The 12,920-nt window shown below is 41.6% G+C and overlaps 1 protein-coding gene and 1 long non-coding RNA gene across 6 annotated transcripts in view; one reads left to right on the top strand and one right to left on the bottom strand.

The window, feature by feature from the left end:
* Positions 1–12,920, bottom strand: part of qkia (QKI, KH domain containing, RNA binding a) — a 76,778-nt gene that overhangs the window by 30,670 nt on the left and 33,188 nt on the right. For all 5 annotated transcript variants that reach the window (XM_040041692.1, XM_040041693.1, XM_040041695.1 and 2 more), the window contains exon 3: positions 3,388–3,504. In XM_040041692.1, coding sequence (XP_039897626.1) covers positions 3,388–3,504 — 117 coding nt within the window. The remainder of the gene's footprint in view (positions 1–3,387; positions 3,505–12,920) is intronic.
* The window catches only part of LOC120739805, a 27,453-nt gene continuing 18,871 nt past the window's right edge, over positions 4,339–12,920 (top strand). Inside the window, exon 1 of the long non-coding RNA XR_005697285.1 lies at positions 4,339–4,482. This is a non-coding gene — a long non-coding RNA (uncharacterized LOC120739805). The remainder of the gene's footprint in view (positions 4,483–12,920) is intronic.

Raw genomic sequence — 12,920 nt, 5'->3', positions numbered from 1 at the left:
AAAAAAAATTAACATTTAAGAAAGAACGCTTTGCACTCGATTACTACTCAGGGGCAAGAAATGCAGCTGTTCTAGGGAAAATTCATGAAAATCACTTTATTTTTCCATCTTGTCCAACATGTTTCAATTTCTACTTCAGATATTCTATTCTAAATAACCCAATGCTGCACCATTAGACAAAAGACATTTGTTAACTATGCTTAAATACTGTGCTTGGAAACAATTAAATGACTACAGTTTTTAATTTGCACACAAAATACTACAGCAAACAAAAGAAGACTGCAATGCAAAGTAAATTTGTGTCAGGCAGCCTAAAACAAAACATGATATGTGTTGTTATATAAATACACAACAAATAATTATAATCTGGTGTGATTAGATGTTCAGGATTACAAAAATCTCCATCACTCGTCATCCATCCGTCTACCCTATTTTTCTCTTCACCTGCTTCTTTCCCTCTTATTTTATTTTCTGCTTTTCTTCTCTCACTATTGTTCTTCACTTCTCTTTCCCATTCCATAGCTCCAGTGAACTGACTCTCTGTCAGGCAGTGCGACCCAAGAGGGAGTAACCAGCTGAATTATTGAGAGCATAAAAATGCTGCTGCTAATGGATCCTGAATAAACACACTGGCTAAGCTGCTGCCGTGGCATCCTCTTCTGCCACGGGGCATCAAGCTGAAAATACTGAGGTTGAGAATGCAGTGACTGGGAGCTCCTCACGCAGCTTTATTTGCAGCTGAGCCACAGCCATGAGACGCTTCAAAGCTTTTGGGGTCCTGTAAACAAATCTCATAGTATCTATTATGATTTATGGATCCAAAAACAGTCACATTATTAGGCGTTTTCCTCATTACGCATTGTAACGCAACATTAATGGGGGAAAAAAAACAAAACAACATTAGTGGAGTGTTGAGTGATTAATGTAATTAAATCTTCAGTTATAATTTTGTTTAAAGAAAGATAATCGAGATAGGGAATTATTGTGCTGCAATCAATTTTGTAATGGTGTTCTGGTTTTGTCTCTTTTTATGAGTCCAGCAAATGCCTTTTCCTCAACAAAGGTGAAACTATACCAGCAAACTCCTGAAGTGGAGACTAGTGAGCTCAACTTCCATCAAAACAATCCTGTAACCCTACCACCTAATTTCTTTTCCATTCACTTATTTGTTGTTCAGTTTAATTAAATTTAAAGTTCAAGGAAATCACAGTTAAACATTTTTAAATTCCACAAATGTATAATGTTTTTAGTCTCGATAAGTAATCCTCTCAAATAATGATTTTTTTGTAGCCCTACATGGGTGTACGTTAAAATCATAGCACAATACAAGGGAAAAAAGAGAGAAATGAAATTAAAAAAAAAAAAAAAAAAAAACTATAATGGATTTGGGGGAGGAAACAAAACCCTTTTCCTCATTTACTTAGATTTTCTATGTATACACAGTATTCAGGACCATTTATGAAGCATTTTGAACGTGAGATCATTTAATTTCTAAATATCAAGTGGAGAAATGATCCTGCTCGCTTATGTGTGTAATATTTGCCTTGACAAGTCCCATCACAGCATCACACACACACACAAAACAAACTGGCACACGTCATTAACTTTTAACACAGTAAGAAATAAGGGAGGCAATCATGGATTCACGTAATGAGCTAAACCAAAAGGATGTGTGGGCTGGTACATGTGTGAGCATGCTTGGTCCCATTAAACAACTTCGGGATCTAATTCCAAAGAAGACGCCGCAGCTGAGCATCTCCATCTTGTTCTGTGATAATGAACTTACTCAAATGGAAATGAGAAGGAAAGATAGAAATTAAAATACAAATGAAAGAAGCCATAAAAAAAGAGGAAAAAAAAGAAAGTGGAGCAAAAACACTGGGCCTGCAGCAAACTGGATCCTCTAACATATGACTCAGCTGGAATCTGTATGATCTATTGGACTATTTTGTAACTGTTGGACTTTTTTGTTTTTATGTAGGAGAAAGGTAAGTATTTGGACATGGACAAAAGACATTTCTGTAACTGTTAAATTACAGCTGCTTTCATCACACTGTGTCAATGGACTGGTCACTTTTTTTAAGTACACCCGTATAACTGCTTGTTAAGCCAAATATCTAACCAGCCAATCACATGGCAGCAGCTCAAAATATTTAGTTGGGTCAAGACAACATGGTGAAGTTCAAACTGAGCACCAGAATGGGGAAGAAAGGTGATTTAAGTGACTTTGAAACTGGAATGTTTGCTGTTGTCAAGACAGGCTGGTGTGAGTATTTCAGAAACTGTTGATCTACTGTTGATCTGTGGAATTTCCCCACATAGCAATCTCTAGTGTTTACAGAAATTTGTTCAGAAAAAGACAAAATACAAAGTGAGAGGCAGTTCTCTGGGTAAAAGTGCCTTGTTACTGAAGCAAAAGCGGGCTTGATCTGGTACTAGCAAGGTGTACCTAAAGAGTCACCGATATGATGATGAGCAATTGGGAACACAAAGAAAAGGAAAATTTAAAAATGAGATATAAATAATGAGTTAATTAAATACAGTCAAAAGCAGCCTTTATAGGAGGCTTTGAGGCAGATGGGCAAAATTTGCACAGTTAATTGAAACACCACATCATAAAACTGTCAATTTGTCCTTATATTAACTTCCACACAATTTCCTCAGGGATTAATAAAGTATTCTTATTTTAAGGGCATCACTAAACCTGATCTGACAGACTTGAAATCTTCCTTCAGGGTGCATTTTTGTTGCTGTTGTCTTGTTGTCAGCCATACTTTGCTGAAATTCCTATCATAACACAATCCCAAACTTGGCATCTGACTTTGACCGCGTCTGAGATTTTTAGGACACACACCTATGGTATATCAATTTGAAAATCCTACGTCGTCTCGTTGGAGTAATCGTGTCCACGTCACTCGCACAGAGAGACAACATCAATACTCCAGGTCTTTTATGACTGTGGGCTCAAAATGTTTCACATCATTTCATTTTATTTACCTAAAGAGCACAGTTTGTAAATAAAATAATGCAAAAGGTGGCATTGTTTTGCATAACTTCAGTCCTTTGTGGATATGTAGAGACCTTATATGTCTCCAAAGTCAGCTCGGTATATCCAGAAATAGTGGCTGCTCCTGGCCTTGGCCGACTGGTTTACTACTGGCTTCAATACTTTCCACTGCGCAGCGTTTTGCAAACAGCACTATCAGATATCAGGATGCAGCCACTGGGCATTAGCTAAGCACGTGTCTGCTTCATGTTTCTTCAAGACCAGAGGGAAGCTTTTTGTGTGACCACTGGCCCAGAAACTTTCGCAATATTGTGTGAAAATTAAAAAAATATGAGTTTTCCTCTTGTATATACCAGGCACACTGCCACTGATGATCTTACCTTCTTTTTGTCTCTCATGGAGCTTTTTCCTCGCACCATGATTTTGCATCCCGTTTCTGCTTCCAACTGTTTGGCTGTGAGTCCCCGCGGGCCAAGGATTCTCCCCACAAAGTTATACTGCAGATAGAGAGAGAGAGAAAACCTTGTGAGTCTATATACAGACACATAAAAGACAGAAAAATTTACATTTTATTTACCTCAGAGAAACCCTTCATAAGCAATAAGCAGTTTCCATGAGCTTTCAAAAAGCACGACCTCAGCTTTGTTGGATATCAAGCCTCTGCTACAAAGACTACACGCACAGCCAAAACTACCCTCTTTCAGCCTTTCAGGAGCCATTTTCACACCTGCACTACAGACCTGAACTTTTCTCGACAACAACACTGGAGGATTTGTGTCCGAGAACACAAAAGTCCATATCAGTCTGACAGGATATTAAACTGACCCCACCCTGCCAGTTCCCTATGCAGTGTAATGTCCACTTCACTTAAGCGAGTACGCGTGCAGGTGCCGTCCATCATGTGTTTTCTGTGATGTACCAGGCCATGCTTAACCCAAAATAGATTTTTTCCCCTTGTCTGACACAAACAATCTGCTGTCTGCTAAATGTTGGTAACCAGCAGACACAGTTCCTCTTTTTTTTCCAGTTTTTTCCCACCTATTTGACTGGAAACTGTGCTAAAATAGCTGCACTGGTTGTATTTTTTGTCCCTTCACCACAATGAGAGCACGATCACAGACGACAGTGAGGTTGGCTTGCCCCAATAGATGTCAAAATGATCTCAAACAAAAAATAGAATATTAACTACACAGGGTGTAGTCTGGGTGGGCATGGTGGAAAAGGAACAAGGGAAATTGAGGTGGAAAGTGTGCTAGGGGTTGTGAAGTATGGCAGTGCGTTTTGACACAATTTTATTATCATGGCCCCCCTTTCACTGGTGAGTGGCTGTGGAGCTTTGTACCACAAGGAAACAAATTTGCCAACATAATCCTCTTGACATGAAACTGGTTTCCAACAGGATAAAGAGAAAACATGTTGGAATAATCCAAATCAATTTTCAGCCAGAACAAAAACAGAGGGTAAGGAGGAGCACAGTGATGTATAAAAAGGTAAACAAACCACCCAGGTTTCAATAACGTATGCAACGGCTGGTGGAGAGCATGACGGGTAAGAGATGCCCCCTCCCCCCTTCTTTTTCTACCTGAAAATGCTCACTGCCATAGCGGAAAGCTTTCCTTGACAATCAGAAGCACAACTATTCGTCTCTTGGGCTGTCGCAATGAGCTGTGACACCACAGCATTAAATTCTTAAAACGCAGTCACATCTGCTTACGCACGCCACCGCACCAGTGCCTCTGCAAAATCCAAAAGGCTATCAGAGGAGTCACATTTAATTACAGAGGGATTACAAATTTAATGTGATGTTGCCAGTATTTCCCCTAAACAACATAAATGCTACTGAGGACAATCGAAAACTCCGGGCCTTTTGTTTTTCTAGTCCCTGTCGGTGGGTTTTGCCTGCATCCCTGGCCTGTCTCTAACAGGAAAGACACACCCTGTGACTCGAGTCTCCCACAGACAATCATGGCGTGCTGCTACACAGGCTGCAAGCGTGCTTTTCTCTGTCACAAGGCAACTGTCTGTTTGGTTAACTCGAATGCAGGAAACTGGCACAGGGGCTACATTTGTGTGTGTGCCAGCTGAAGGATGTAAGGACACCTGTCCTCGCAGGTCAGCCACCAACGAGGTATGGTGGCCTGCTTCTGACTTGTACGTAAACACACACATGCATGCACAGCCTCGAGAAGCACAGAAGAGAGAGCCGTCTGTCTGCATCACAGCTCCCGCTGCAGACGAGGGTGAACCCTGAGTACTGTGGTACTCCTACACATACCACACAAACACACAGTTTCTAACCCACTAAACTCAAGCTACAGTGATGTGTGTTACACTCTGCTAACAACAGTGGTGACATATTTGAAAAATGCTTGCTATCAAATTAGCAAATACAAGGTTAAAGAGAAAGAAAAAAAAATCTAAATGTATATGTAGATTTCTGTGCAGATATGACATGTGACAGCTCCCATTGGCCTTAAAACCTACAATATAACCCATCAGTCCCAAAACTGACAGATTTATTCACCGTGAATATATTAAATACATATATATTACACACCAAGCTTAAATCATCGGATTATAGAAGGGGGTAGGAGAATATCTGATTAAAACTCTGAGGTGGCAACTAGTCGAACCACTCACCTTTTTACGGCAGATGTGTACAATGTGAACATGATTATGCTGTGTTTGTCAGAGAGCAGTGACACGAAGGAGGAAAGCAGGAAGAAATAAAGAAAGGAAAAAGTTAGAGATGATGCCACATCTTGTTTTACCACTACTTGGGAAATGATTATGAGTAAGAAAGGCCAGCACCAGCGCATTCTCGTATTTTTCACACTGTGCAGGTAGACAAGCTAACTACTCAACTCCATCTGACGGGTCCTTGCAGATAAAAGAAGTGTGCGGATTGTTATGGCCCCGGGCCCTCTTGCGGTGGTGCTGTCTCTATTGTGTTGCTGGGGTTCCTGTGTACAGCTGAGTAAGACTGGTGGAAAAGCAGAAAACCCAGCGAGCACTCTGCACAGCTATTTAAACGCCACGTGCCTCGTCTGGCTTTGTCTCGCATGTCCATATATTGCTTGCACACTTCACGTTTCTTCCTGTAAGTTTCAAAAATACATATATATGTTAAGCTGGCAGTACACCTCAGTTTTTTTGCTGTGACGTGACTACGCGAGCATTTCAACAAAGCAGCCACCTATCATATTTAAACTTTGCAATTTGAAATGTAACACTGCTGTAAAGAGTGAAGCCACATTTACTCAGTAACAGAATAAAGCTCAGCATTTTAATTGTAGTGGATGGCTCGCTTTGCTCCCTGGTCTGCAGTGAGGGTTTGACACTCTTTTCATGGATGTTGATATGCTTTTACAAAAAAGCGACCTCCATTTTCAGCCACTGGAATGTAGAGACAATGAACAGCCAAGCGGGTGAGTTATCAGAAGGGTACAGGGCCATCGACTCTGCCAGGAACTACACTCAGTACAGCCAGACAGGGGAGAAGGACGGATACCGTGCCCTGACTGCCAAATGCACTATCCAGTCTTCACCCGGGCCTGCTAAACTATCAAGCTAGCTTTCATTTTCTGTCTTCCTGCTGTTAAATCAACTCTGTGCTTCTGCAGACTTAAAAAACATCTGGGAGCCATCATTTTTCTTGTCTGGACTTCCAGAGCTTTATTATTGATTATCGTCAACAGATCTATGATTTTCCTCACTAAAAAGAAAAAGGAGGGGGGGTTGGGCTCGATTATTTACAGTAGTAGAAAATTGCAATGGAACCCTTAGAGGACAAAGTCTTCTCTTCAGTTCTTGAGTTCAGTGTCACGTTATCTGAGTTTTCTCAAAGTTTCACCCCCCCCCCCCAAAAAAACAAACAACAAAATACAAATACAAACATATACAGTATTCACACATAGCTCATGTGTAAACACAAAGACATACAGATGCGCACACATTCATACTCACAAAGCCCCCTCCAGGACAAAGGCTTACACTGACATTAAAGGGCCTTTGTTTAGTCCCAGTTATCGCTACTCCACAGGCGGGTTATGCTGTGTGCATCTATGTCTCTGTCACTGTGTGTTTGTGAGCGTGTGTGACACAATGTATGGGGTGAACTCTTACAGACACCCTCGGCATACAGAGCTGCACGGGTTTGTGTGCACGGGCATTCTGGTTTTGTGTGAACTACTGAGAAAAAAAACAGCAGTTCCACCAACAATGCTCACAGAAGCAGAACAATTGTGCCTTTGACGGCGTTTGTTTGTGGTGGTGGGGAGACAGGAAATGAGATCATGCTGAGGGTTCTGGCTGTGTGCGTGGAAGGCTTATCGAAGAGCCGGGCCAGGCCAGGAGCAGAATACCAATCACTTATTAACCAGCCTTGCTGGGCTTATGGAAATGAGGAATAGTTCATTCAGTGCAATGCATCATGGAAAGGAGGAACCTGGTTACACCAGGCACCATCATCTCTCCCCATCTTTTCACTTACTTTACTCTAAACCTCCCTCAAAGTCTGAAAGCATTATTGCGAAACAATGATACCCACCATTTATTGCAAAAGTCCCATTTCCTCCAACCCAAGATATATTTTGTCTCATTTCTCCAACGTAACAGTTTATGGAGGCTTTACAGAGGTTACCAGCCCGCTTAGTTGGTAAAATACATCCCTTTTGTTTCCATATCCTGCCTTCTGTATCCATTCATAGCTTCTGGAAACTCTGCGGGCTTCCTTTTCCTCTTTGTCCAAGTAAACAGGACCTTGGCACTTCCTTTGCTTATCTGTGACCCCCACATCTGTAGTGGACAGGTCTTTCATTTAATCACAGACAACCTCCCTGCTTTTAGTCACTCATTTATCTTTGGGCTCTAGTGTTGCATCACTGAAATAATCCATCATATTTACCTTCACACTACTGCCTGATCCCTACCCCTGCCAAAAAACAGTATAGAAGGAATATGAAATGGAGCAGACGGGTGTATAAACTACTGAAACCTGCATACCTGATGTTCGGGAGGGACAGGGGACACAAGGCCATAGGCTGATGAAGGAGTGAAAATTAGACTTAGATTCCAGTGGTGACATTTACGCCTCAAAGCCCTACAGACTTCAAAGCTCTCTATTCAGCACACCCAGCATTTAGTGCCTAATCCATAGCTCCTTTGATAATTCTGTTTGGGTTTATTTCGGGGTTGCAGGCAGGGTGGAAATACAGACGAGTGAGGACAGAGAGATGGAAAGCATAAAGATTGATATTGGCTCAAAGTTTGGAAGATGTGAGTAAAGAAAGCAGCGAGCAAAGTTTGTAACCCTTCAGATAAACAACAAGCTGGGATAAAAAATAAACAAGTAGAAACATGCTCAGTTACATTCAGCCTCACCCCTATGGTTAAACGTTGCATAATCACAATGAATCAATAGAAGACTGAGAAAAATGTGGATTACTGTTATTCGTGTGATGCTAGCTTTCTCAGGAAAACTTGATGCCGGTTAGTTACATCTCACCAATATCCATTCAGTTTAACAGAATTATGCAAATTCAGGTAAAGCTGTGAAATCACACTTGCATCAGCTGATTAGCCATCAGCTTCTTTACTCACTTGTACCGATTCATAATATGACAGCCAACCATGTAACTGATAACAGCTAGTCATACACATTCATAGCCTGATCTGCTTCTAGCAACACCCTGTGATGCAACAACTTCCTGTTAAGTTTTCGGTAATGTTGATGTTGATGTTGATATCCAGCATTTATCCTGGCGTATTAGATCTCCCAGCAGTGTCTCTCATTATGAGCTATTTCCAATAAATTGTTGATTCCTTCAGGAGATTCTCTTTCAAAAAAATAAAAAATAAAACAAATAATGTTGGTACTGACACAGATATCAAATTAGTATAGTCGATATTTACATCCAAGATTTTTGTTCAGCAGTAAAATCCTGGTACTTACACAGCACTCTTCAAGCATTAAAAGTGATTTTCTCCCACACATTGATACAGTGCTTTTTTTCAGTGCCTTCAAGTGCTTTCCAGTTATCGCACACATGCAAACTGATGGACCCATCAGGGGTGACTTGGACACTCTGGGATCAAACCACTGACCTTACGATTGTTAGACGAAACGCTCTAATACCTGAGCCAGAGTCCAAACAGGACAGGTCTTGCCAGCTGTCTCTGTTTTTTTGTTTTTTTAAGTCAAAGGCATCGATATTAGTATTTGCTCAAAAATCCTGTATCAGTGTGATCTAGTATATGTATGCAGATAGTGTAGCACTATTGATACAAGCTGACACGACAATGCAGTGCAGTCTTTGATTCCGGTGTGGTCGACCTGCTTCATTTTGTCCTTGATTCTCACTTTTCACCCTCCGTATCTGTCAGCTTAATGATGCACAGACGGACGGGCCAAAGCAGCACGTGGCACCATCCACCCAAAGTATGCAAGCACGAGCTGCTGCTACACAAGCTGGCATTAGTGCGGTAACGGAAGCACGTCTAATAGCTTATACTTTTGCTCTTCGTCATTTTAACTGACAACAACAAATAGAGTTCTCGCTGCTTAAATTATTATTGTAATTACCTTCTTATCAAACGGCTAACTGGAAAACCATCCGTTCATCAAATTATCAGCATCACGCATGGCTGGCTAGCTATAGTTATCAAAATCCTCCTCTCTGCCGCTCTACCAGTGTGTCGAGGTGAGGTGCGGGGTGGTACATTTCCAGGACTCGTAATGACTTAAGGGGGTCAGAAGGATATCAGGAGCTGGCATGATAAGTGATGACACCCTCATGGGAGCAAGCTTAATGACTTTCCCTGTGCAGGGACCTGGCTGGTTTGGCCGGGCAATTTTTCCGCAGTGAAAGAGAGAGGGCCAGGACATTCTGTCTGCTCAAACCACCAGAGCCTCTTTCTTTGCTGTTCGCAAATCTGGGTGCCTTGCAGTGAAGCACCATGATCCAACAGAACACATGAACACACACACACACAAACACACTCAGAACTCGAATAGTTAATGGACTTTTTCTCCCTCCCTCTCCCTTTTTTTTTTTTTTTTAAACCAACTCATCAATGTATAGAAAATATAGTATCTTTCTAGTGTCTTTTTTTCTTATTTGCAAAAAGATTTACAGTTAAAACCTCATTTGAAGCTTAAATTCTTTGGAACAATGAAAGGCTGGTGATCTCCCCAGTGCTTTCTCCAAATATAAGGAGAGAAAATATTTGCTTCTATTAAGGAGACGAGTTATTTGCAGTTTACAGATCGACTAATTTGCTTTTAGAAACTTTAAAAAATAAGAAAAAATAGAAACTCGCATGGACTTCAAACATCTGCTCCTGTGAGGTTCTTTGGTTTGGAGACAGCTGGTGTGGTGAGAGAGCGGAAATGGGACAGGGGCTTAAAAGGATTTCATTACTGAGGTAAACAACCTTAAGTGCCATGACAACACCCAGAACACTAGACAAACAGAAAAGACCAACAGCAGAGACTTAGCTAGGGTGTCCCTAGCTAGGTTTTTTCCCCTTTTTTTAAATTAAAAATAAATAATTTTGGCTATACAAGTGATCATTTTCGTCTTGTGGATGCCCCCGAGCTTGTGACAAGTTCAGACGGTCCTGTTTACCACTTGCTCAACAGCTTACATCCAACTGAGGGTCTCATTTCACAGAGTCAGCACAGCAGAGGTGTCTCCCCCCACCTCTCGCGTGTGTTTTCAGTCCTAAGCATTTCTCAACACCAGGTGACCTGCCCACAACCCACCTGGGCATTTAAGAGTTGGCACATACAAATACACTGGGAATAAAGTGGAGACAGACACCATCTTAAAAAGATATGTCACACATCCTATCAGACGTCTCAAGGTCAACGGAAATGACATGCTGAGCTGTCAGTCAGCTGCCTATCAATGTGTATGCAAGCGTGTGCTTGGAAGAGAAGCGGAGCCACAGATAGCATTTAATTGAAGGTTGAAGTTATCAGATAGCCTGCGACTCAGCTGTCAGTCAAGATGCAGTCACCACAGTGACGCTTCGCAGTGTTCTGCACCGCTGACGACATCGGGAAATGGCTGACTTTGAAGAATGGCGAGGGGGTGGGGGAGACAGACGCGCAGGCAGACTGAGTGATGGAGGCGCACGCATACACAAACACATTTACAGACAGATGTGGGGCACACGGGCCAGAAGAGGGACACACTTAAGGGAATTAGAGTAGGAGTGTGCTGGCGAGGCAAGTTATTTTGGTAGAATTGACATGCCGCACTGCATCCAGGCACCAGGACAATCTAATTATCTACTGGTGAAACCTGAGCAGGGTAAACATAGGTGATCTGACAGAGAAAGCCCCAAAGAGAGCGCGTAACCTCAGCCTAAGGATATAGTATGAATAAAGGGAGTTTTTAAATGGAAGTGAAAACTGAGAGGAGAAAAAGTAGATGCCAAGAGTTCCACAGATGGGGAAACTGCATGAATGATGACAAATGTTCCACGGCAGGTGAGTAGATGCCAACAACACAAAACAGGAGACTTGGAACATCATTCTCCGTTTTCTTGGGAGAGCCTGGACTTGTATCAGCAAGCCACACATACATGGATTTTCAGTGGGAGGACTCTGGGAAATCAGACAGAAATGTAAAAAGGATGGTGAAATTCCCCAGTCTAATAATCTTTCATTACACTTTCCTATCCGTTAGAAGTGGGCAGATGGGGATAAAAGGGACATTTTTCCCTTTGCTTCTTTTCTATCCTCTCGTGCTTCCTCCCCCTTTTTCTTAAAAGACTAAAGGCTTCTTCTTTTTATCATCTTTAAAAGCACAAACTGTAGAACCGCTGTCTCTCCGTGTTAAGACAACCATTTTAACTGTTTTATTGGGAAATCAGTTTAACGCGCAGCAACACTTTATCTCCTATTGTCTGCTGCTCAAATAGTCAATGCCAGATTTCATTTCCTCTCTGTCCACTAACTTAAAAATCCTAAACAGCAGCGAGAGCAGCAGCACAATCAAAGGGATGACTACTCTTCAACTTCAACTGGTAGTCTTAAAAAAAATTACATATCTGGCACAAGATTACTGTTGGCACCTACACAAATATGATTTGGCAATCATGCTGAGGAAGTTTTGCACATGAACCGTGTTCCAAACAGGAGAGCTAAAATAAATAAATGAATAAAATAACAATCATTTAATCTGGACTTGCTGCTGATTTCTCCCAACTGCAGTATTCACATCTAAATTTAACAGTAAGTCTGCCATTGTCCTCTTTCCCTGCTGACAGACTGAATGGCCATGCTTGAATGTGTTCACCAAATGAAAGCAGAAAACAAATAATTTGAAAAATGTCCTATTTTTGTGTCACTGAGTTTCAGTGTTCGTCTGTGCTCACACTTCTTTATGTGCATGTCAGTGGGTGTGCTAATTCGTGCCTGATAAGGTCATCAGTGAGTCATCTTGACCACCAGGGGGAAGCCTAATTAATTTAGTAGCTTTCCAAACAGCTTATAAACAGAATACAAGAGTTACAGCCCTGCTCTGCTCAAAGCAGTGTAGCAAAGCGAGTGAAGGGTACACAAAGGGTCATCTGAGGATGCTGCACTTTTAATAGATTGTGTGTGTGTTATTTCATTAGCATCTCTACAGTCACAGGTGGCACCCACTGCTTCACACATTTTTATTGAACTTCTTCGCTTAAAAAAAAAAATTGCATTCTTGTGCAGCACAAAACCCACACACAAAGAACACAGAAACTTCTGCAGTAACTGAAAGCAGGCATCATCTCTAAACAGCATGTCACAGTCGATGATCTCACTAGGACGACCACCAGGCAACTGCAATCAGCTATGACCACACATGTCACAATTACAAGGCAAACACTTAAGGGTCACTTAAACTGGCTGGAAGTCCCTTAAGAG

This window comes from Simochromis diagramma, unplaced genomic scaffold (assembly GCF_900408965.1).
Source record: "Simochromis diagramma unplaced genomic scaffold, fSimDia1.1 OVJJ01000304.1, whole genome shotgun sequence".
Classification (NCBI taxonomy): Eukaryota; Metazoa; Chordata; class Actinopteri; order Cichliformes; family Cichlidae; genus Simochromis; species Simochromis diagramma.
The sequence above is the reverse complement of the archived record's forward strand: the minus strand, read 5'-3'. Positions and strand labels throughout refer to the sequence as shown.